The sequence below is a fragment of the Hibiscus syriacus genome, unplaced genomic scaffold, assembly GCF_006381635.1.
Source record: "Hibiscus syriacus cultivar Baekdansim isolate YM2019G1 unplaced genomic scaffold, ASM638163v2 tig00111132_pilon, whole genome shotgun sequence".
NCBI lineage: Eukaryota > Viridiplantae > Streptophyta > Magnoliopsida > Malvales > Malvaceae > Hibiscus > Hibiscus syriacus.
This window is the reverse complement of record NW_024062992.1, coordinates 768,102-793,113: the sequence shown is the minus strand read 5'-3', so window position 1 is coordinate 793,113 and position 25,012 is coordinate 768,102. Positions and strand designations below refer to the sequence as shown.

Below are 25,012 nucleotides of genomic sequence, written 5' to 3'. Positions count from 1 at the left end.
AAACTTTTAATTGTTTGTTGATTTAGTACGATAAATATATAAAATTAAGATTACATTATTTCCACTTAGATAATATATGGAATAAATTTTGGTCACTTGAGTTATTGTTTTTTTAAGTTTTAGTCACTTGGATGTCGAATGTCATTAGTTTAATGACATGACATTTTAGTAAAATGATTTAATTTTTATTTAACCCTTATATTTTAGATAAAATATTGATTACGAGTCTTTTTGAAAATTTAAATTAATTTTCCTTCCAACCCCATTATTGTTCATCTCTCTTCTTGTTTCTTCTTCAAACATCTGTACTCTATTATTTCATTTAAACCCATAGATTTTATGTCAAAAGTTTGTAAGTATGTTATCAATAAGTGAAAAAATTTAGAGATATTGCCTTGTAATGCCAACTATAACTATTCAAGAAAGAAATTCCCCTTTTAAAATGGCAGCTCTCTATCTTTAATAGAAGCATCTCCTCCAATTTCTCTCAGTTTGGTCTTTATCCTTTAAATTTGCAATTTAACAGCAACATGATACTAAAGTATTACCTTTTAATTTGCAGGTGAAATTCCATGGGAAATTGGAGAACTTGAGTGCTCTTATATAGTTATATTGAAACATTCAAAGTTTTTTAGGTAAATTACCAGACACGAGTGCTCTTTCAAATCTTGAGAAGCTTTATCTATATGGGGAAATATTCTAAGCGGAAATATTCCAGATTCCATCTGCAATGTTTCTAGGCTCAGACCCAATGCACTTGGCAATTGAGATTGCTCGAGGGATTATATCTTTATTCGAATCATTTGACTACCAAACCCTCACTTCATCTGAAATTGCAGCCACTTGAGAATTCTGGACTTATCATTTAACCAGTTGAGTGACATTCTTCCAACTTCATTCTCAAATCTCTCGATATCACTCAAACATTTTAAGGCCGGCGCTTGCCAACATTCCCATGGAAATTGGTAGTCTAAACAATATTATGGAATTAGACCTTTCTACCAATGAGTTGAGTGGAACTATTCCAGTAGAAATAGGAAGGCTAATCTCCAATTTCTGGGGTTTTCTGGAAATAAGCTGCAAGGTTCTATCCCACATCAACCTTGTGGCTTAAAAGGATTGCAGCAGTTTTTGTTAGCTATGAATGATCTTGATGGAACTTTACCGGTATGTTTGGGTGATTTGATTTCTCTGAGAGTGCTGGATTTTTCCTCCAACAAGTTGCATTCATCAATACCTTTTAAGTTTTTGGAGATTGAGAGATATCTTACAAGTAGACTTGTCATCCAACTATTTGAATGGTTCACTTCCACTTGACATCGGGAATTTGAAGGTAATTACAAGCCTGAATTTGTTCTCAAGTGATATTCCTCCCACTCTTGGAAGTCTCCAAGATCTACAATTTCTACTTCTTTCTAATAATCGATTTCAAGGTCCTATTCCTGAATCATTAGGTGGATTGTTGAGTTTGAAAAGTTTGGATTTATCTAATAACAATCTCTGTGGAGTAATTCCTAAATCTTTGGAAAGACTTTCGTATCTCAAATTTTTGAATGTCTTTCAACGGATTAGAAGGTGAAATCCCAAATAGAGGAGAAATTATTTGATGGACTCGGCTCACCACATCATTTGTGGGCCGAGTTAACGAGAGTAATAAGTTTTAAAATAACTTCCATCTAACTACTCACCTCTTATTTACATGTAGGAAAGATGTGAAGATTCACTTTGAAAAAAAATGATATGGACAAATGTTATTAGTTGGGATCACAGATGATGTGGTGAGCCGGGATCATCTAATAATTTCTCCAAATAGAGGGTGTTTTATAAACTTCACTGTCAAATCATTAATGAAAAATTATGCACTCTGTGGCTGGCCTAGATTACAAGTCCAACCTTGCAGGAATGACATTCATCAACAATCCAACAAGGCGCTTCTCCATGCTTTGAAATATGTTTTGCCAATATTTGGTTCTACTCTCATGGTTGTAGCTTTTGTAATTGTCTATAAAAAACGGTAAAGCAAGAGTACAAGCTTGACAACTGCATAAGATGTAGTTCCTTTCAACAAATGGAGAAGAGTTTCTTACCATCAATTACTGGTGGATTTAATGAAAGCAAGTTCCTTGGTTCGGGAAGTTTTGGCTCGGTATACAAAGGAATACTTTCAGATGGGATGGAAGTTGCAGTAAAAGTTTTCAACTTGGAATTAGATGGGGCATTTAGGAGTTTTGATGTTGAATGTGAAGTGATGGGAAACATCCTTCATCGCAATCTAGTCAAGGTCATTACTTGTTGTTCTACTGTCGATTTTAAAGCCTTGGTGCTTGAATTCATGCCTAATGGTAGTCTTGAGAAATGGCTATACTCCGACAATCATGCTTTGGACATCCTGCAAAGAGTCAAAATAATGATTGATGTTCCGTCAGCCTTAGAATATCTTCATTTTGGACGTGTTCTTCCTGTAATCCATTGTGACCTGAAACCAAGTAATGTCTTGTTGGATGAGGACATTGTTGCAAATGTGGGAGATTTTGGAATTGCTAAACTATTGTGAGAAGCAGATTCCATCAAGCAAACAATAACACTCGCCACTATGGATACATGGCACCAGGTGATGTTCTCATTTTTTTTCTTTTCTATATTCCATCTTTTACAGATATTAGCATTTTATTGAAGAATAGTGATGCAGCAATGGCATAATACCATTTTAATGATTCAATTCAATGTTTAAAATACAGAATATGGATCGGCAGGAATTATTTCCATGAAGAGTGATGTCTATAGTTATGGCATTATGTTGACGGGAACTTTCACAAGGAGGAAGCCTACCGATGAATTTTCTTCTGGAGAAATGCGTATAAAGCATTGGGTTGTTATCTAGAGGAATAAGTGTAGGGGACTCCTGCATTAGGCAAGAGGAGGATGAATATTTGGAGTTAAAGCGAATTGTTTATCATCGATAATGGAATTGGCTTTGGATTGTTTGACTGACTTACCTGAAGATAGGATGGATATGAAGAATGTTGTTTCGAAGCTCGAGAATATCAAAAGAAATCTTCTGAACAACATTGACAAAGATTAATACACTTAGAAATGCCATTGTTACTGCTGATTCAGTAGCAACTGTTGATATTGGTAGGGTTCATAACCACAAGTAATTGAAGAGTATCATTTCTCGAGAATCTTGGTTTCTTAACACATGATCATATTTCATGTATTTGTGTTCTTCATATGAATCATATCATGGCCGCATTAAAAAAGTAACCAATTGAAGTGGAAATTAAAAGGGGGAAGACCCACAAAAGCAAGTGGTCAATCATGTCGTTTTTTCCTTTGCTAATGGGATTGGGATGTACCCTAGCTGTACTATGGAGGTTTTACTCAACTAATTAAGCATGACCACATTTGTTGGTAGGTCTGTTTCAAATGAATTTTTTTTAAGCAATGGAAAAGGAGTAAAAGTCAAGTGACAGATGGAATATCAATGTGAATAAATTATTTGGACGGAGAAGTAATAATCAATCTTTATAAACAACAGCCTTCTGGCTCAAACAAAAAACATGTATAACCTTGATATTCAGAAAGGTTTAAGGTTCAAGCATGTCCTTGGTTTGGGTTGCTAGTAGCGGTGCCCTGTTTTCCATAGGAGAAAGATTTATCGACGTTTTGGAATACGAAAGATGTAAATAAAAGTTAAATTGCTTAAAATTGTTTGATTAAACTCGTTTGCTTCTATTAAACTTAAATAAAAACAAATAATTCCCATGCGCGAACTTCAAAGTCAAATACAAACTCAGATTCTTACACTACTAGATCTGCAAACAACCCGCTCCAAGAATCAAGCTATTTAAACTCAGCTTACTCAATAACTCGTATTCTTCGAGCTTAAACTTAGCTCAACAATGACAACTAACATTCAAATCTTTTTTGAACTGAATCCCAGTAGCTGGTAAGAATTACTCTCATTTATATCCTACATGAGTCCAATTTCAGGATGGAAAATACTTTCTTCAATGATCCGATCATAAAATTTGATTTTAGAAAGCCATCAAAGAAATAAACAAATAGCAAAGCCTCGGTCAAAACTAAACTATAACTGATAAAAATTGCCTATGAAAGATCCAAAAATTAGTGAAAGAAAAGAGATAAAAAGACGCATCACTGAACTGAATGTTCTTGCGTGGTGTGAAAAAGAATTACCATGATCGTCACCCTGTTAACCAAAAACCCACTATGCCACCGGAGATAACCGTGTAAGTTGGCTTGGATCACTAGCGAAACATGGAAACACCGGGAAGCTATTTTTGTTTAACTTCTGCTTCTGAAAAGCAATTTACTTGATAAAAAAGAATTGGAAGAATAAAATGTCCCCAACAATGCTGTTAGATTTAACTCGCCTTCTCTTGTCTGCAACACTTTTCTCCGGCTTCCCGGTTTGAGAAAAAGGAAAAGGGGTTCGGTATTCATGTTAGGGTACGGTGATTCTAGGTTAGACTTAGAATATGGAAATCTGTATTAGCTTCTACGTATCCTATAATCCAAGCGGTATCTGCCTATACCCATTCTTCATCCTTTCCAACAGTTTCTCTTTAGTTTTCCTCTTTTTATCCATCTTCAACCGATATCTTTCTTCCCTCTCCCTCTCGTAAATTCCTTGCCAATGTACTTCTCCCGTCAATGGCCACAACCACATCTTCCTCGGATTGTCATCATCGTCTGCAGCCTCAGCTAGATCTTCATCCATGGTCTTTAATAATGTGAAATTAAAATATCTAGCCCACATAAATTCTTTCCGTTGTTCAACCAGATGCTGCTCTTCAAGCAAACCAGAGCGCGGCTCGATGTAGACCATCCTCCGCCCACTATGGTAAGCCCAGACATTGACTAAAAGTTCCAATACCCGACAGTAACATTGTTTTTTCTGCCCATTATTAAATAACCCAGAAGACAACGTTAGATTAGACTCTTAATGGAACGAACAAATATTATAGGAACAAGGATTTTTTTTAATAAATAGGAACAAGGATTTAAATAACAGTCACAGATGCAATCTCGAAGCAGTCATGGTTATCGCAGTTGTGGGAATAATGAATTGTTGACCATGAATATCAGTGGAGGAGAGAGCGAAAACTGTAGAGTAATGGTCATAATATCATGTTGCAGCTGCTATTTAAATCACTTATAGGAACAAAAGAGCTTACCTCGAGATATGTTGAACCTAGCAAACATATACTGGGCTCACTAGAATTGTAATGCAAGGCATCAAGAGAATCAACAAACATCCTGCAGTTAAATTATATAAGTTTTTAGTCATCATCAACTGGATAAGATGCAATAAAATGTGTAGAGAACTTGTAAATTACCGTGAAAACATAACAAACTCCAAAAAGGACTTGGTTGGCATCACCCAGCTATGTAAGGAAGACCAGTGGCCTTCATCTTGGGGCATGGGAGGAAGAGCTTCTATATCTGATGGTAAGTTATACATCTTGCGGAAGGCATTTTCAAAAGCAGTTCTGCAGCATTTAAAGCATCAAAGCTACTCATATAATTTTCATATAATAATATAAGTCATCTAAGATGCACAGAAATTTATTGCAATTTAAATCACAAAGCAGTTGCATGTCGACGTAACTCAACCACAAATCTGTGGATCCCGTCCCTTATATGGATTATATGCACTAAAGCACTCTCCATTTTAATAGCTAACTTTTGGAGTGTGGTTCACATAAGGTACCAGAGCTATCCACCATATATCTCAAATGCAATCATGCAGACTACAAGGTGACACTAGAATAACAATGCTCGCCTGGGGTTAGAATAAGAAGCACAGAGCCATAGCCCATGTAGGCGGCATGATTGCAGAGCATGCCTGGATTTTTTATGATCCTAATTGCAAGGTCTGGGACTTGAATCCCTTCCTGGCGAGGTTTATTTGGAACTAATATCTCCCATCCTAAAAATTAGCTTTTGGGGTGTGGTTCTCGTAAGGCTTGTATCTATTGTCACCTCCAAGCCCATGAAACCTGACCACCTCGTGAACAACTGTTGACATTTGAATATGTTATGAACTGAGGAGAATAGAGAAGGAAAAATCGAAAGAATAAAGGTTTTAGAAGAAGAAAAGAAGAGAGATTTCAGAAATCAGAATTTCATTCATTCATCAGGTGATTTCTTTCTTCCCCAGTACACGGTTTTATTTGCATTACAATGTACTATGGCAATTGTGAAAGTGACAGCTGTATAACTAACTTCTAACAGATTCCCTGCAGATAAGAACTTAATATTTTCCTCCTCACTTGCTTCCCACGTGCACTCTCCTCTTTCATCCAATCCCCAAATTTCCCAATTGATTTACTCTCAATCCCTAACCCTTCCTTAGTAATTCCCAAATTACTTTCTTCGAGTCTAACTTCTTCTTCTCTGCCTTCTCTCTCGTGCATGACAGAATATAACAGCCATGAAGTAAATCCCAGCCAATGATGATTGTGTATCTTGTCACCCATTGAACCTGATCTTGGCCCATTTTCAGGAAAAAAATTGAACCCTAATCAGACCAGACTTAACAGCTGATAAATCAAAGCGAATGATTGCCTCTTTACAACACCACCTATCTTTTTTTTTCCTTATAAAACATGTCATAGAACAGAAAATACATCTTTTACCGTGAAAACTGAAGAATGATGTTTTCCTTGGTGCCATATTTAAAAGAGTAACCAAAATGGTACCATGATGGCTTAAGCAGAGAGAAAATGACACATTTTATTTGACGTAAATCGTAACAGAAAGAAGAAACCAGGGAGAAAGCAACTTAACATAGAAGAGATAATCTCTATGCTATTGCTAGGGGCAGCGAAATAAAATAGAAGCAAGACCAATGGAATGGAAAGCAAAGAAAGTGAAAGCAGGGGAAAAGTTGTATCACTCTGTATCAACAACATGAAAAGATGGCAAGCAAAACACCCTCACTCAACTTGTACAAAATTAAAGTGCAAATCTTGGCATCAGCAAGGTGTTACAGTACAGAAGAATCAGTCATCTATTATGCTTAATAATCATATATCCAACCGATATAAGGAGAAACAAACCTGCAGTGTCCAGCATTTAATATATCACACATCGACCAAAATGAAAGTGCATCATTGCTTCCTTCACCTCCACCATAAAAATCAAGGCGCGCCCAAAAGTACATTACATCTCCTTTACTTCTTTGTATTGTTTCTTCTAGAACTTTTTCAGCTTTTGCAGACAATGAAACCTATTTCAAGAAAAAGACAGAGCAGTCAATAGTTGAATACTCTAAAAGCTGATACTCGTACACTTAAAGCAATAGGTATCAGAATGGAAGCAAAAATGGATCTGTTTAGTTTTACGATCTTTTTCATTTTTTCCCTGGGAACAGAATATGGATGGTTTAAAGGTAAAAGACCATAAACAAATGGAAAGATGATAGCATATGAGAGTAAACCACCATTCGTTAATTTATTTGAGAGTAGAAGAAAATGAAGTGAATTTAAGCCATTATCATTGTAACTTAAAGACAGTTATTTCGATAAATAGAGGGGTAAAATGGAAATCATCAAGCAGACTACTGTCCTCTAAATTCCTCCAGATTGGAGGGGATTAGAAAATGAGGTTCATGGGGATTGGTTCACCTTCAAACCATCCCCCCAATACCCCACATTACGTCTTTCCGAAAAAAAGGCTGACAAATGCACATCTAAAAAGGATAGAGTTACCATTAACTCTCTTCATTATAGTCTGTTGAATGCCTTCCACCCCCCCCCCCCCAAAAAAAATGAAAAGAGTAAGAAAATTGAAAACAAGTATTGGTTCATAAAACTCCAGCTAATATTCAACATGTTGAACGCCATAGTAAATATCAATATAAGGAATACCTTCCTACCAGCAGCATGCCATGATTGAAAACCAATCCAAGGTCTCCTGTGAATGCTATCCACCCTATTTGCAATGGAGAATATTCCTCCAACTTCACATAATAAATCCCTATAGTAAGTGTCATTCAAAAGTGGAAGTCGGCCAACTGCATCCACATCATCTGATGTCAACCTCCTTGCTCTTCTAGACTGGCATATAAAATGAATAGTTACAAAATGTAGAAAGTATTTCACACCATTTTTTAGTTGCAGACAAACTAAAAGGGAAAGTTCCTCTAATAAAAGGGGAGAAGAGACTAAGGAGCAGTATATAGCAAATGGAAGAAATCAGCTAGGTCTAAACAAGTAGACTACATTAAGGAAGAAGGATAGAGGTGAGGTAGCAATTATGGTGAGGAAGTTATTAGCCGACAGTCTCTTGAGCAATCACGCTTCAATCCACCATTTCCAAGAAGACTAAAGTTACCCAATAATTAAAAAAAAAAAACCAAAGTATTTTCGTCAAGAACCATAGGAATATATTATTTATACAATAATTTCAGCAGAGTGATTTGTCTACATCAAATCACACCCAACAGTTGAGTATAAAGTTTCCCAATCACAGAAACACTTATGAGAAGGTGATGAAGTAAAAAAAGATTGACTAAAAGATAAAATGTCAAATATGGATCAGGAGAAACTCACAAGGCTTAGCCCACGGTACAACGATCCATGGTGCAAGAATGGCCATGCCCCAGCTCCACTATAGATCTCATAAATGCATACAGTTTGACTTGTTCTTTCTAGCTCTCCCTCATCTCTTTCGTTTACTTCAAACCTCAGTTTCTCAGATTTCCGAGCATTTCGATATATCTCATCCCATACACCAAGGTCTCTCTCTGTTCTTTCATTAATCTATAGATTTAAGGGGGAAAGAAAACATTTTTCACGTCACAGTTTATTCATGAGAATGTTAAATGTTAGGAGGAAAAGGCGGGGTGGGGAGAGATCAGAATAAGGGGCTCAAATAGTTAAGTATGTTATACCTCCTCCATTTCAAGTCTTTCGTAATCTTCAAAGTTCTCTATTTCTGTCACAAAATCCAGGTCTTGTCCGGTAAGGGCATCCTGATCCTGAATCTCAGTCCTATTCTTAGACTTATCAACAATATGTTTGGTGAATTCCTCCTCAAGGGCATGAACAACACTAGAATCTACGGAAATATCAACATTGCTGTGTACAATTTCCTTCCTGAGAAGGTTCCACTCCCAGGATCCCTGCTTAAGTTCAGAAGCAGAACCTGGCAGCAAAACATCTGATGGGAAATAAAGTAAATTCACCAGAACGCTTGCATAACCAGTTATGCATTCAGATGCCAGAATGTTCTTAGCAAGCAGTCTTCCAGAAGAAGCAACTGTTTCAGCAAATCTAGACAGTCTGCCATTCGATATCAAAAGCGAGAAAGCCCTCAATAGAGCATCAGGGTTATGTTTTTGAAAGAAAACACAATGGGTTCCATCAGCCACCTGCAACAAAAGAGAAGCTTAAAATGTAATCTGAATGGAAACTGGAAAGTCCTCCAATTCTCTCTCTATCTCACCCTCTTTCTCAGACACACAAATCAGGAATCAGGAACTATGAGGATATAATTTAAATGGACCTACATATTTTTTGATGATAGGAAAATCAGGTGTGATGATAGGGATTCCAAAGGTCATGGCTCGGATAATTAATGGAGGAAAACCCTGTTCTTCTTGGGAGGAGCCATATATAACAATGTCAGCCATTAATAAAACTCCATTGGCATCACCATCCAAACCATAACGCCTAACAGAGCCTTGGGTAAGTCCTAACCGTGATGCAACTTGCTGCACAGAAACACAAGGTATGACATAAATCTTGAACATAGGCAACAAACTAACCACAATGCAGTGTGCTGAATACATCATATACATAGAATAAAGGACAAAAGGAAAATTACATGACAGCTTCTTATGATATTCTCTCCAGGTTTAGCAGTCTTTTAATATTTCTAAGCCTCTATCATTCTAGCATATATGCGACTAATTGAAAGAAGAAAAAGAAGTTAGGCCATGCTACAATTTGTAAGCGTGTAACTCCAAAAAGAATAATCTGAAGCACGAAAGACAAACTACAACTGAATAACTTAAGCTAGATATTCAAACTAAATAGCAAAATCAGGTGTTCTCCTTTAATCCATGCAATAAGACAACATTTCTTTGTTACCAATTTAATGTATTATTACCCTTATCACATTAATCAAACAAGTTTAGCCAATAAAGACTTCTTTCAATTCAAAATGGGAGCATCAATATACACAATGGAAAGGTACAAGGAACTTATGAATATATAATATTACACACATATATGATGCACCTATAAATAATTGGTTACCTGTAAAGCATCATTATATCCATAAGTGGAGTTACCACTCAAGAAAATAAATTTAAATGGTCCTTCCGCATCATTTCTCCTTGCATATCTCATAAGGAGAGGTCTGATAGTTTGCATTTCAACAGCATAGTCCAACGATAACTCATCATAGAAGAAAGAACTTCCAACAACAAGAACCACCATATCATCCATGCTAAACCCATTGTCTTTCCTTATCTGATGCTTTGCATGGGTCTTACTGTAACTTTCTGCAGCCCACACATCCACAGGTGATCCAGGAATTACATGGAAGTTTCCAGTGTCAAGCATGCTATATAACATCTGATATGGGAAGGAATGGAAATTGAAACCACATAAGATGTCTGCTAGAATGCCATAAAAAAAATCAGTGTGAAAGTATAGACAGAATGTCAGATTTACCGGTAGTGTAAAATCAGGGAACAGAATAACATTGGCCCTGGAAAAAGTAGCTTTCCAATTAGAAACAAGATGATCCAACCCCATCTCCCTATAGGAAGGAAGTCTTTTTGCCAGAGTATCTTCTTGAATTATCCATATAAGTGGTACTGTATTAAAAGGCTCCTGCATAAGGCTGCATGCAGATATAACTCACTCATCTCAAACTAAAACAAAACATTAGGGGTGTTTGTACTGTTCAGAAAATGTATGTATATAGTGGAAAAAGTAAGCTAGATATAAAAGGTACCTTGAGATGGCTTCTTTTGCTTCAAGAGAATCAGCAATAACACCTTCAAACCTGTAGAAAATGCAAAAGAAAAAAATATATAAAATCAATGCCAAGTAAATAAATAAAACTATGAGTAACCACAAACCACAAATCCAGATAAAAACCAATATAAACATAATTGAGAGGAAAAAAAAGAGGAGAAATAGAATTCATAATACAGGAATTAGATAACATACAGAGACCAATCGATATGACCAAATTGCTCTGGACCTAAAAATGAAAACTGAACATTTAGGTCCTCCCATATTGCACGTACTTCGCCACTTCCTAATCCATAAATCTGTCCATTTGACATTGTAAGGATCCATAACATTTTCTGAACTAATCAGTAGAAAAATATAAAGCTTTCATGACTATAATGTGAAACATGTGTACACAATACTAACATCTTCACCATACAATGGAATTTATAGAAGACGTGTGTATCATAAAATCAGTTTGTGAGCATATTCAAAAGAAAAATAGCAGCACCAATGGAAATAAATTTTTCAAAAAGTAAATTCACCTTAAATACATAGCCAAGCCTCTGAAGACTCTTTACCACAGTCACCAGCATCAATGATTGAGGGTTCTTCTTCATGTTCCCCAAAATCTATCAATTATTAAAGATGCACAATGTAAATGCAAAACTCAAACCACTCAAAATAGAGAAATAACATGAAGAAGCTGTGCATTTTATGTGAGGTGTGGGCTGAATAATGCTAAATGACTTAAAACCAATGTTGTCAAGGCCGTAAGGCAAACCTGGATGCTATAATACTTATATTGCCTAAGGTACAAGGCAGAAAAAAATGCTCACATGCGTCATGTAAAGCTCAATGTGTATATAAGCCTTTGTTATGTTTGTATATGTATATAACAAACTTAAAACATATGATTATGATAATAAACTCTAAAAGTGTGGTCTGGTTTATTTACAAAGCATACAATTTTTTAGTTCACCAATTTGTATGTTTGCTGTTTAATACCCAATTGGTAAAGAGTTTGATACTATCCTGTTTCTTACTAGTAAAGGTACATCTAATGGAAAAACTGAAAAAGTATAAACTAAAGAGAACTTCAATTAAGCGGGCACTTTTATCTCTATTGCCTAAAAAAGGGTGTAGGGACAGCAGACATGTTTTTGATCAAATGCAGGGTCCAAGGTGCTTATTTTTACTAATGCTAAGGCAAAGGAGTAGGAATGTCTAGATGCATGCCTTCACAACACTGCTTAAAACATCCCCATTCTAACCAATGGGTTGATAGGCATATAATATCAGTATAACTTTCAACATCTTTCCATTCAAATACTTACCATGAAATAACAGGTTCTCTTTAAAGGTATGTTTCAGACGCCAAACTTTGGCAATAATCTCATAACCATTTTCTGACAAATTAGTCAAGTAAAGCCAGTTTATCTTTACCGACCTTCCTTTGCAGGAAGGAACAAAAAGTCAGGAAGTTATATTTTCTTTAAATTATTGCCTCTATTACAGTGTTGTCAAGTGGTGCACTTAGGTGTGCACCTGGCTTTAGCACTAGACAACAAAAGCAACTCAAACCCTTTCGGGTGAGGCCCATTTGATCAGGAAACCACATACTTTTTTGTAAGGCGATAGAATAAAAAAATTCCACCTGATTGATGTTCTCTTTAATTTCTTTATTTTTCACTTCTTTTATTAGTTATACCTTTACCAGGAAGACAAGGATAGTACCAAACTCTATAGTTCTCAATATTCATGTATTCAAAGACAAATATGGACCATAAGGAAATCATGTACACTGGACTATAAAAAAGTTTTTGGATGTTCTTTGGATCATCAAGAGCACAATTTAGAGTTTATATATTACAAATACTAGCTTCATTTCTAATTTGAGATTTACTTAAATACTTAATTGCATGTTTAGCAAGAGATTTTTTAAGAAATTGATGAACCAATGAAAATGAATTTCATTGAAAATTTCAATTTACAACCATATACATACATATATTTACATTTATATATCAATGTGTATGTTTCCCTTAATTTGGAAGTTTCCAGTACTTGAGACCAGAGAAAAAAAATGTGATCTAATTATCCAGTTATTTTATTATTTTTTTCAATTTTCTTTTCTTTTTAATTCTAATTGAACAGATCATTTCCATAGTGTCAATATAGCACTAAAAAGTAAAAACTTATTTTGCTAAAATTCTGCACATAATTGTTCAAAATTTAAAAATAGTGTCACAATAAAGGATGGAAATTATATTTTATGAACCTCGACAAAAACATTACAAAATAAATTTCGCTCAACTACGACCAACACTTCAACAAAAAAATAGAAAAGAAACCTATACTGAAGCTTCTGAGTTAGCCTTTCAAGATTTAAAAATTCGAATAGCATTCATTTTAACAATAAAACAAAAAAGACACAATCAATTCATAACCAAAGTAACCGGAGTTATTCATAAACCATAGGGCTAAAAGAATCACCAAAAAAACTACTTACAAATTCAATTTGGCCAAGCCACTACTTACAATTTAGAAAATATAGGAAAAGAATATAAAACTTTAATAAGCTAATCCAAAATCATAAACTACAAGAGAAAAACAAATAAATAAATATGACATCTGATTACGAACTGAATTATGAACTTAAAGTGCCTTTAACATTCTAACGAAATATAAACATCTGAAATACTAATTCCTAACCGAAGATAAAATTTCAATTAACTAATCCAGTTACTAAAAGAAAAATAAAAAAATGAGACTTACAACTGCAAGTCTTGGGCCGCAAATTCCAATCCTATCAGTCGATCTCATCGGATCAAGTCCACCACCTTCGGCGAGTATCCTCGAGATCCCTGCCGGCATAAACTTCAACGAGCTCCCGAACCTCAACCCTACTCTAATAGACCTCCTCCAACTCCTCTCCCCTCCTTGCCTAAACAACATCACCGTAATCGAACTCTGCATCACCATTGATGCAACAGCAAAAGCGAAGACGGAGAAAAATATCAAGAAATAAAACAAATAAATGCCTCGAAAAGGGAAGTGCAATAATCCTTTCCGGTTGAACCGGGCGCGGTTTCGAACTAGAGGCCGCACGAGGAGAGAATATTGTTTATTTTGGTCCCGACTTTGGCCAGGATTTCTTTTGAGAGGAAACCGATCGCGGATCGAGTAGAGTCCTTGATCGTTGTTATTGTGGCTGCTATCACTGTTGTTGTTAATGGCGTTGTTTTTTCCATTTTCGTTGTCATTGCCGTCTAGTCTCGGAGGAGACGAGTTTCGGCCCATAGGAAGTGATTCCTCCCTTCTTTACTTTCCTTTTCCTTTTGTTATGTTCTCGAGAAAGTGACGGAAATTTCAGAGAGTTTTGTGACAGTTGCCTTCGAAAGAGAAATCAAGAGTGAAAAATCGAGTTGTTATTGGTATTTTTAGGGATATGTGATTTTTTTCCCGGGGAGACACGGTGGTCAAAGTTCACGCGCCGGTAATAAAACGCGTCAAATTTTTTGTTTTCATTTCTAACTATTTTATTTTAGGGTAAAGTAATGATACTGAATTTTTTTAAAGCTTGCATTTAGGTCTTTTAATTTTTAAAATTTGTAATATATTCCTCTAATATTTAGTCCGTTTGTAACATGATCCCCAATGTTACATTGTCATTAGTACATTTGTAATATGGTCACTAAACTTTTTAAGCGTTTACATTTAGGTCCCCCAACCTTTAAAACTTACAACACATTCCTTAATTTCATTTTAAACCCCAAATTCCTTTTCGATCTCGAATTTCATTTTTTTTCTCTTCTCTCTTCTCATTTCCAGCCTAATTTTTCAGTCGGGGATGTATGGGAAATTCTAATCTAACTTTGCATTTTATGGATATGTTGACTTGAATAAGGGTCCATTGAGAGAAGACCTGACCAAGGGACTATCAGGACCATCAACGATTCAAGGTGTAATGTTAGATACAGATCATCTCAGGTGAAGCATAGATGTTCGATGAAATGCTTGTAAGAAAAAATGGGGTTAGAAATGCAGAGTTGACAAATACTACTAAGATGAATTAAGTATCATTGTTGAAAGTCACCAACAAAGCTGGAATTATTTTGTATAAATGATATATAATAATTTCTTCGTTTAATCCTTGTGGTTAAAGATTTTCCAACAGATGATCAAATATAATGAAATCCCAAACAACGCCTTCACCTCTCAGTCTCTTTTGCTCACATGCACTCTCATTTGGTTTTTGTTCTTCAGTTTTCCGCCATGTAAAATTGTAAACCCAATCAGTATTATGTCTTTCAGCTTTTTATTTAAAAGAAAAATGGAGAAAGAATTGTTGGATCGCAACACTGATTGTGTTTATTTCTTAGCCTCTCCCCTAACTTGCAAGAATGTATTTATTTTCTCTTTTGGGCTATCCGGAAGTAAGCTTTCCCTCTTTCGTACTTTCCCATTTTCATCTCGCATTGTGTGTTTTTTGTTGAAAATTTTATGTTTCTGGAACTGCATGCCAAGGATCTCAATATTCAGTGTTAGTTTTGAACCAAAATCATCTAATTTTCTTTTTTTTTCTTAATCAAAACTTTTAGTACTCCTTATTAAAGATATTCAGTCAATCAGCATATAAGTGAAAAAGGGTCCTAGTCTAAATTATTTTTGATCTTCTTGTTTAGTTTTTCTTTAAATCAGGGAATTGGTTATGAGTATCGACATAGTGAAATCGCCAGGCTCAATCCGAGAGATTATTGGTACTAGTTTACTGGGAATTGTATTGATCCGACCTGTGGTTTTCGGCGTCCTGTGAGCTCGTATTCTTTTTAATAAGTTCATATTGATTATGAGACTGATATATCGTGAACGAATTGGAATTTTTTACATGTTTTGGAAATTTTACAGTTGAATCTGTATTGAATTATATCTTTAGAAGATAATTCTGCATGCACGTAACTCGAAAGACATCATGACAGGGTAGTATATTTGGAGCAGCTACTTGATATGTTGCTCGACCATTGCACATTTGCACCTTCATTTCTGGCATATATATGTTTAATGCAATGTACTTTATGTTTTACAATATCTTTTATTGTTGACATGCCATGAATTTACAAGAATTATGGGGTCCTGTGATTTTAGTTCCACTATCTGCTTTAGATTCTCATCATGTTTGGCTATTAAGGAACATTAAACATGGAGCATTAAAAGCAATTATATGTTAAAAGGGTAGGTCATTAATACATTTGCAACTGTTAATATTGTATTTGACATCTAATGTATATCTTAAACAACCCATTTGATGCCTTAGCTTTTGGAGTGACTATGACCGAACCTCTTTCCCTTTATTTATTATGCCCTCATTTTGAATGAGTTATTAATTGATATTCTTGGTTTATTTTAGTTATTGTTTGGTTGTATGTTGTAGTCCTATGAACTAAAACTCTTTACTATTCTCGCAACCATTGGATGTGCATGCTCAAGTTCCATATAAACCTATTGGATTGTCATACAAAAGTGCGGCAGCTACGAACAAGACAAATTGGCCTTGTTACTTTTACTTCAGCAGTTTATGCAATAAACGTGATAGGTGCACTTTTCATGTTCAAAGTGCGGCAACCGTTTGATGTGCATACAAAAAACCTCAAATATATATTGAAGTAAACACTGTCAAATAGCAAATTCATGTTCAAAATTCCAAAACACTTCAATTACATTCTAAACCCTAAATTCCAAAAATACTTTAATTACATTCTAAACCCGAAATTGAAGTATTTTAGAATTTAGGGTTTAAAATATAATTGAATTATTTCATAATTTGGGGTTTAAAATGAAATTGATGATTATGTTGTAAGTTTTAAAAGTTGGGGGACCTAAATGCTAGCGCATGAAAAGTTTAATGACCATATTATAAATGTACTAACTGCCACTTCGAGGGACCATATTGCAAACGGACTAAATGTTGGAAGACTGTATTACAAGTTTTAAAAGTTGAGAGACCTAAATGGAAGCTTTAGAAAAGTTCAGTGATCATTATTATACTTTACCATTTATTTTATTAGGCTGGCTACGCTTAGACCACCCAAATGTTTTCCCTTTAAAGGTTCCAAATTATATTCCAGCCTTTAAATATTTATATATATTGAAAATTAATTTAAACTATTAATTTCAAAATTAAATTGATAATGAATTCAAATAATTTCATTTACTATATATAATAAATTCAATTAATTGATTCACATATCTAAATTTGATAAAAAAATTTAAAACTTATTTGTTTTAATTTGAATCAATTGATTGAATACTCGACTCATATTTCATCAACAGAGCCGCATCGCTTCCACAAATAATAATGATGATAAGTAAAGTTGAGCTCAGATCTCGATTTTACAGCAACCTCCGAATGAAATTCAAAGTATTCTCACCTTCGATCAAGTTGTGTTAAGAAAATGACTTAGACACGGGCGGAACTTAGTTAAGACTATTGGGGCCATGGCCCCCTAAAAATATTAAAAAATAAAATAAATATATATTAAACTAGAGTAAATTATATACTTAGTATCTAAATTATTAGTTTTTGTTCTGTTTTGGTACTCACATTTTTTATAACACACCAAACTTTTAGTTTAGGTTTATTTTAGCACCCGTATTTAAAAATTTAATGACATTGATGACGAGAAATTATTTTCTCTTTTCCGAAATTCTAAAACCAAAACTAGTAAGGGTCAGTTTGACGCAGTTTTTGAACCTTAACTTTTAAAAGTAATAGAGAATCGAACTTTCAAAAGTGTTGTACAAATGTAGTTTAAAATTTAATTGTTTAAGATTGTTGTTAAAAAGTGAGTTTGAAAATACAAAATATCCATTATAGACACACATTAAATTATAATTGAGTGGAGGCTATGTATTAGTAAGGTAAAATTATAATTTCCTTCAAAATGTAAAGTTGAAACTGAAGAAACTAAAAATCTTAACTTTTGTGGTTGGTTTGAAACCACCATTCCACCATATTTTTTTCTTATTTTTACTCATTTGGCATTGATTTTACGTTCAAAATGAATTTTTTTTACCTAAAAGTGTTTTTAAAAAGCTACGTCAAACTAGGGCTAAGTTTAAAAGACATATATGATAAGTTATTAAATTTGGTTTATTGCTTTAGAATTTAAAAATCACTTAAATATTATTTACTAAAAAGAGTTAATATATATTTTTTATGTTTATTGTTTTATTTTTAAATGAATGAAAATATAATTTCTTTTGTTATATCACATTTCAAGATACAAAAAAAAAATATTATGTGTGTTTTTCCTGTTTGTTGTTCATTTCTTTGAATTGTTCATCTTCTTTGAGTTTAGGACTTTAATCAAATTATCAAGTATTTAATTTCAATTTAAAGTAATTATTTTTAAATATTTTTCAATTTAATATGAATTTATAGTTTTATTTCAAATATCTATATTTATTATGTGCGTTTATGACTTTTCATCTCTAACCATAACAACTTAGACACACACATATATGCCTCTAAATATCTTAATTATATAAATATATATTTTAAAATTGATTGATTAAATTTGTATATCATGTGAGTTTATTATAAAATTAAATTGATATATTTTTATGGATATATGTTATAGGTTGTATGAAATTACGAACAAACAAAAAAGATTAAATAAATTTTATTTCTTCGAATTTTTATGTTAACAAGTGAATTTTAAGGATTTATAAATTTTTCTTTTATTAGTATGATATTTTGATATATAATTTACATGGCCAAAGTACTAAAATGTTTGCATTAATATATACAATTTAAAAAAAAATAAATAGTCTCCTAAAACCTCATAAGATAATATTGAGTTCTGTCACTGCTTAGATTAGACATTATTAATACAAAGACCATTCTCTATAACAAAAAATGTAAGTCTAAAAATTATTCAAATTTGTTTACCTTTCAGAAATCCAAATTTATTAACCAATTTTTTTTTTATAAATCTAAGGTACATATAATGTAGTATTTATTTAAATACTCTCATCTATTTAACAATAAACGCTCATATATTTTACATTTACGAACTCAAATTCAAAACCTCAAAGGACAATAACAAATCCCTTAACCACACTTTACAAATAGATATCATGTTTTTCATATATTATTTATTAACCCAGCTTTTTTTAAATGCATGTAAATAAGTAAAAGAACTAGATATACAAATGGATATCATGTTTTTTTATATATTAACCACAGAACTCTCTCTGTCTCTTTTTTACCGTTTGTTTGTTTGGCAGAGTTTGTGCCGTCCATTCCTGGGTTAGGCCATAGATTATCATTCAAAACCAGTTATTTCATTCAATCCGACTCTTTATTGTTTCTTCGATTGATTTTTTTATCTTTGGAACATAGGAGATAATAGGATTGTAAATCTAGGGTTCTGGTAATTCGGGATCTGTGTTTTTCAAAGCTTGGTCCTTTTTTTTACAAACTTTTGGTTCTTGTTTGGTCGGTGAGAAAGCTGAGGGAAGGTTTTGGGTTGATTGATTATTTGTTTTTCAAAATTTATAGTACTCTGCAGGCTCGGCTCTTGTTTCCTCCAAATCCAACACTTGCTTTCGCGAATAAAAGGTCAATTTTTTTTCTCCCTTTTACCTTTAACTTGGAAGCATCTCCAGGTCAAGTAAACTATATTTGGGAACACGGGGAATCTCTCTCTCGCCGGTAAATTCCAGATCCAGATCGGCAAAAAAAGCATACGGCCTCCGGTGTTTTTTTAGCTACCCAAGATCTGTAGAAACAGACCCACATAGCCTATTGCCGGAAAGCTTTTTCGCCAGTTACCCGTTCCCAGCAGAACCTTCGCAGAAAAATAATCCCGTCGAAAAATAGTAACTACTTCCTACTTGTCGGCCAGATACATATAGTGGTCGGTCATGTATTTAAACGTGCTATGCTTCTTCTATAACTATTCTGATCGCGTATGTTGCATGTTATTATGCTTTCTGGTTTTTTCTTGGTTGATTCGACTGGGTATTTAAATTCTCCGGTGACAAAGCATCCAAACTATAATCTAATTTTGATTCTATATTAATAATAGGTGTATCTCTGTGATTGTTTAGTATTTTTATTTTGGAATCATCACTTACTACACTGCTATAATCATAATTATATTAGTTGATATTAAATTAAAAATCTTTTAGGGGTATTATAGTGTTTTACGCAATTTACTTTTTAATTATTAATAAACTTACTTATTACCATTATTAACATAATTAATAGCAATAAACTTAGTATTCGATTCAAAATTAAAAAAAAAGGTTTTGAATTTGATAGTAAACATTAGAACGTATTTTTTATATTAACAATCAATATTATTATATTTTCTTCCCTTTTAACACTAGGCTTTTAGCAATTAAATATATTCATAAATATTTACTCCCGCATAATAATAAAAATCAATATTATTCTTTTTTCTTCCCTTTTAACACAAGGCTTTTAGCAATAATAATAACAATAGTATTATATAAAATAAATTCCTATTTTAGTAACCAATTAGGCTTCTTAGTACCCCTCAATTCTCTAACGTTTTATTGGTACATCTTCTGTCTTCTTTGGATTCTTCTTTCATAGTTCCTCATAGCTTTGACTTTAGATGATTAATTGAGGTCATGTCCTTCTGTTAGATCCCATAGGGCGTATAGGGGGCGGGTTCGACAGAGTGGTGTCAAGGAGACTAGACTTAGAGTCTGTACGTTGAATGTAGGCACATTAAATGCTAGGCTGCTGGAGCTGACCGACGTACTAAGTAATAGGAAAATAGATTTTGTATGTATTCAAGAGACTAGGTGGAAAGGGGCTCACGCCAGAGAGTGTAACGGGTACAAGTTGTGGTATTCAGGCGTAGATAATGCTAGAAATGGGGTGGGTATCTTGGTATCCTCTAGGCTCAAGTAAAATGTAGTTGAAGTTTGTAGATACCGTGATAGGATCATGATGATTAAGGTTATTATAGAAGCGGAAGTGATGAATCTCCTTTCAGTGTACGCCCCACGCGTTGACCCAGGGGAGGGGGAGAAACGTTGTTTTTGGGATTCGTTAGATGATGTACTTAGGAGCATTCCGGATGACCAAAGAGTTTTCATAAGGGGAGACTTCAATGGCCATATAGGTAGTGAAATCAACAGGTATGACGGTGTTCATGGGGGTTTCAGTTTTGGTAGTAGGAACGAGGAGGGGCGTACGTTGCTTGAATTTGCTACTGCACACAATATGGTGGTCACTAATTTCTTCTTTTACAAGAGAGATGTGAACTTGATTACGTTCCATAGCAGGGGACATTATACCCAAATCGACTATATCCTGGTTCGAAATCGGGATCGATGGGCTTGCATTGACTGTAAGGTGTTCCATGAAGAGGAATGTGCATTACAACACAGATTGTTGGTTTTGGTGTTTTGTGTAAGCCACGGGCGGGTCACTCATAGGAGGGCTAAACTAGGTAAACCTAGGATCCTTTGGAAGAACTTACATGGAGCGACAACTGATGATTTTAGGAGTAAGGTTTGGTCTCATACAGGTTTTGAAACTACAAACTCAAATAATGCATATATGTTATGAAAAAATATGACAAATTCCATCAGAGAGGTGGGCAAAAACACCATTGGGTTGTCGACAGGGAAGGCCAAGGAATATGAAGAATCGTGGTGGTGGAACGACGAAGTCCAAACTAAGGTGAAGACAAAGCAAACTTTCTTCAAGGAGTTGCTACAATGCAATGATGACGAAGAAAGATCGAGAGCTAAACAAAGATACAAGGAGGTAAAACGGGAAGCCAAGAAAACAATGGCTAAAGTAAAGGATAAGGCATACGAGGAAATGTACAAGAGATTAGACACCAAGGATGGACAAAACGACATCTTCAGGCTTGCAAAATCCAGGGAGAATAGGAAAAAGGATCTAGGTAGCATTAGGTTTATTAAGGACAACAATGGTGTTCTTTTAGTGAAAGATCATGATATTAAGAGGGTTTGGGGTAGTTACTTCTTTGGTTTATTTAATAATGGCGCCTCTCCCTGTAGAGATAGTACGTTGATGGGTCAGCCGACCATCATACTACGACCAATGACTGCACTCCAAGTAGGATTAGGATTGAGGAATTCAAAATGGCCCTTAGAAAGATGGGGAAGGACAAAGCTGTCGGTCCAGATCAAATTCCTATCACTGTGTGGTTGACCCTAGGAGAAGAGGGAGTTAAGTGGTTGACCAACATCTTTAATATTATTTTACAGACTGTCAAGATGCCAGAGGAGTGGAGAGAGTCTACGGTGATCTCAATCTATAAGAATAAAGGAGATCCCCAACGTTGTGGTAACTACAGAGGTATTAAACTACTCAGTCATACCATGAAGCTATGGGAAAGAGTGATAGAGGCTAGGTTGAGACATGTTACTAGGGTTTTGGAAAACCAATTTAGCTTTATGCCAGACAGGTCTACTACGGAGGCGATCCATCTACTTCGACAACTAATGGAGAAATATAGGGGAAAAATAGAAATTTTCACATGGCGTTCATTGACCTTGAGAAGGCATATGATAACGTACCCCGCGATACGATCTGGAAGACCTTGAAAACGAGACGGATCCCAACTGCTTATATCCAGGCGATTCGTGATATGTACTGTAGATCTACTACATACGTCAAGACTATAGTTGGCGACACCGAGGCATTCCCGGTGGAAATCAGACTCCACCAGGGGTCGACTCTTAGCCCTTACATCTTTGCCTTGATTATGGACGACAACTATTATGCGACACCAAACGGTGTTCCATGGTGTATGCTTTTCGCTGACGACATTGTCATGGTTGCTAAAACAAAAAATGTGTTGAATAGTAAACTGGCTACCTGGAAATCTGCTTTAGAAGAAAAAGGTCTAAGGATTAATATTGAAAAGACAGAGTATTTATGTTCAAACTTTAGTGGAAACCAAAACGATGAAGATGTAGAAGTATGCATCGAAGGACACGTTCTCCCCTCAAAGGATTATTTTAAGTACCTAGGGTCTATGATACATAAAGATGAGGGTATAGATGATGACGTTACACACCGTATAAAGGCGGGATGGCTAAAGTGGAGGGCTACTACTGGAGTTTTGTGTGACAAGAAGGTGCCTCTAAAACTTAAGGGAAAATTTTATAGAATGGCAATAAGACCAGCGCTGCTGTATGGATCAGAATGTTGGGGAATCAAAAAGGATTACGTAAGGAGGATGGAGGCCACATAAATGAGTATGCTTCGATGGGCATGTGGTAGGATTCTGTGGGATATGACACCAAAATCTGCAATTAAGAGGTCCTTGGGGGTGGTGCCTGTATCCGAAAAATTGAGGGATGGAAGACTACGGTGGTTTAGGCATGTCCTTAGGCGACAACCGTCAGATACGGTCAGGAGGGTAGAGTCGATTACAGTTAACGGTGCCAGAAGGAAATGACGACCAAGGAGGAAGTGGGTAGACTACTTGAGATCTGATTTGAAGGATTTAGCCCTTACCGAGGACATGACCTCTGATAGAAAAGTATGGAGACTTAAGACCAGGGTAGCCGAGTAGTGTGGGTCACAACCATATGGTGTAGCATCTCTGTCTTCTTTTTAATTGCCTTTGTAGTAATTTCCATGACCTCTACTTTTTATACATTTCTGTCATTGGAATTTATAAAGGCTTAGAACTAGGGTAGCGGAGTAGTGTTGTCTTTGTTTAGGTTTTAACCCATTTGACTTTATTCATTCTCGTAGCTTGCTATCGCTGACTTCTGTGTATCCTTCTCTTCATGTTTCCTCTTTTTAAATTTAGCCGGGACTTACGTTTCTGTCTATATGCAGAGATTTCTACGCATGGATTTATTTGCAGGGATTACTTCCCATTACAGACGCGCATTTGAAGACTGCATATGAAGACTGTTCAACTATGTATTTATTTATTAATTTATACATGCATTGTATTTTATATTTAATTTTAATTTTTTGACTGTCGGAGGTCTTACACGGAAGTTGTTCTCAACCTGGCATTTAGGGACAACCTACTACCCTACCTCCCCTTACCCCATTGCATATGGGAATAGAGTTTTGTTGTTGTTGTTGTTGTTGTAAATATTTATCACGATTTAATTCATTTAAGTTATGGAGTCGTATTATCATGTAAGAATATTATTTTAGATTATATTTTTTAAATTTTATGTATTTTATCAAATTTTCATCTTCAATTTTATTTTAACAGATTTAATTTCGAAATAAAAAACACATTAACATCTTATGCGCAAATAAATACCAATTGATATATGTAGTATGACATGAATTTGAATCTATAATGATAAGCTTAAAGATGATAAAATCTTATAAGATTTATAAGGTTTCAAATAAGATAATTATGAACTATGTTGCCATGGTATGACACGACTCAAATATTGTGGTTGAGTTTGGTTGAGCCTTCACTCATTACATAAATCGATATTTTATATTGCAACTTGAGTTAATATATGAAATATAAATTGTGTCATGAGAATATAATCTATAATTGTTTTAATGGATTGTATAATCAAATTATTTCGGTGGTTAAAGGATATTATTATCCCTGAAGATCTCAAGTTCGAACACATTGATCGTATGTCGAAAGTAATTGAACGTGCATTATCAAATAAATTGATAATCTTTCAAATATATACTACTTTATAATTACACTTAAATTAATCAAATTAATTATCTTAGTAAATTAATAGACATTTGTTCAGCACCGAATACATTAATAGGCATAATTATTGTTATTGTTGTTTAAGTAATTCTATTATAAATTAGAATAAAATAGAGTAATTTAAATTTAAGTTTTTAAATAAATATATTCAATTTCTTAATAAGTAAAATAAACCTATCGTATAAATTAAAATTTAAAATACAAAACATTATATTATATACATTCATATTTTTATTAAAATATGTTATATCATGATACGCCTTTGTTAGTATA

General features: G+C 34.4%; 2 protein-coding genes across 3 annotated transcripts; one reads left to right on the top strand and one right to left on the bottom strand.

Annotated features, from left to right (window-relative positions):
• The first annotated feature begins 2,068 nt into the window (after positions 1–2,068).
• Positions 2,069–2,554, top strand: LOC120154576 (receptor kinase-like protein Xa21). The gene has a single exon (XM_039166279.1). It carries the CDS (start codon positions 2,069–2,071, stop codon positions 2,552–2,554), a length of 486 nt encoding a protein of 161 aa, XP_039022210.1.
• Positions 2,555–4,082: 1,528 nt separating this feature from the next.
• LOC120154598 lies at positions 4,083–14,458 on the bottom strand. 2 transcript variants are annotated; one of them, XM_039166294.1, is made up of 14 exons: positions 13,779–14,458; positions 11,546–11,632; positions 11,217–11,320; positions 10,999–11,049; positions 10,713–10,884; positions 10,293–10,613; positions 9,542–9,745; positions 8,924–9,403; positions 8,583–8,792; positions 7,899–8,087; positions 7,089–7,258; positions 5,364–5,516; positions 5,202–5,283; positions 4,083–4,921 (listed from the first exon to the last, which is right to left on the bottom strand). In XM_039166294.1, the coding sequence occupies exons 1-14, from the start codon at positions 14,301–14,303 to the stop codon at positions 4,532–4,534; spliced, it is 3,138 nt and encodes a 1,045-aa protein (XP_039022225.1). In that variant the 5' UTR covers positions 14,304–14,458; the 3' UTR covers positions 4,083–4,531. The 2 variants fall into 2 exon arrangements, with proteins under 2 accessions (XP_039022225.1, XP_039022227.1); XM_039166296.1 differs by lacking the exon at positions 4,083–4,921 and adding an exon at positions 5,043–5,130.
• Positions 14,459–25,012: the final 10,554 nt, after the last annotated feature.

Bases quoted from the DNA above. Each gene is read 5' to 3' on its own strand.
- LOC120154576 (XM_039166279.1), top strand. From the start codon at position 2,069: ATGGAGAAGAGTTTCTTACCATCAATTACTGGTGGATTTAATGAAAGC.
- LOC120154598 (XM_039166294.1), bottom strand. From the start codon at position 14,303: ATGGGCCGAAACTCGTCTCCTCCGAGACTAGACGGCAATGACAACGAA. The intron at 8,088-8,582 runs GTGAGTTTCTCC...TTTATATGCCAG, and splicing joins TGTACCGTGGGCTAAGCCTT to TCTAGAAGAGCAAGGAGGTT. The intron at 4,922-5,201 runs GTAAGCTCTTTT...AATAATGGGCAG, and splicing joins TAGGTTCAACATATCTCGAG to AAAAAACAATGTTACTGTCG.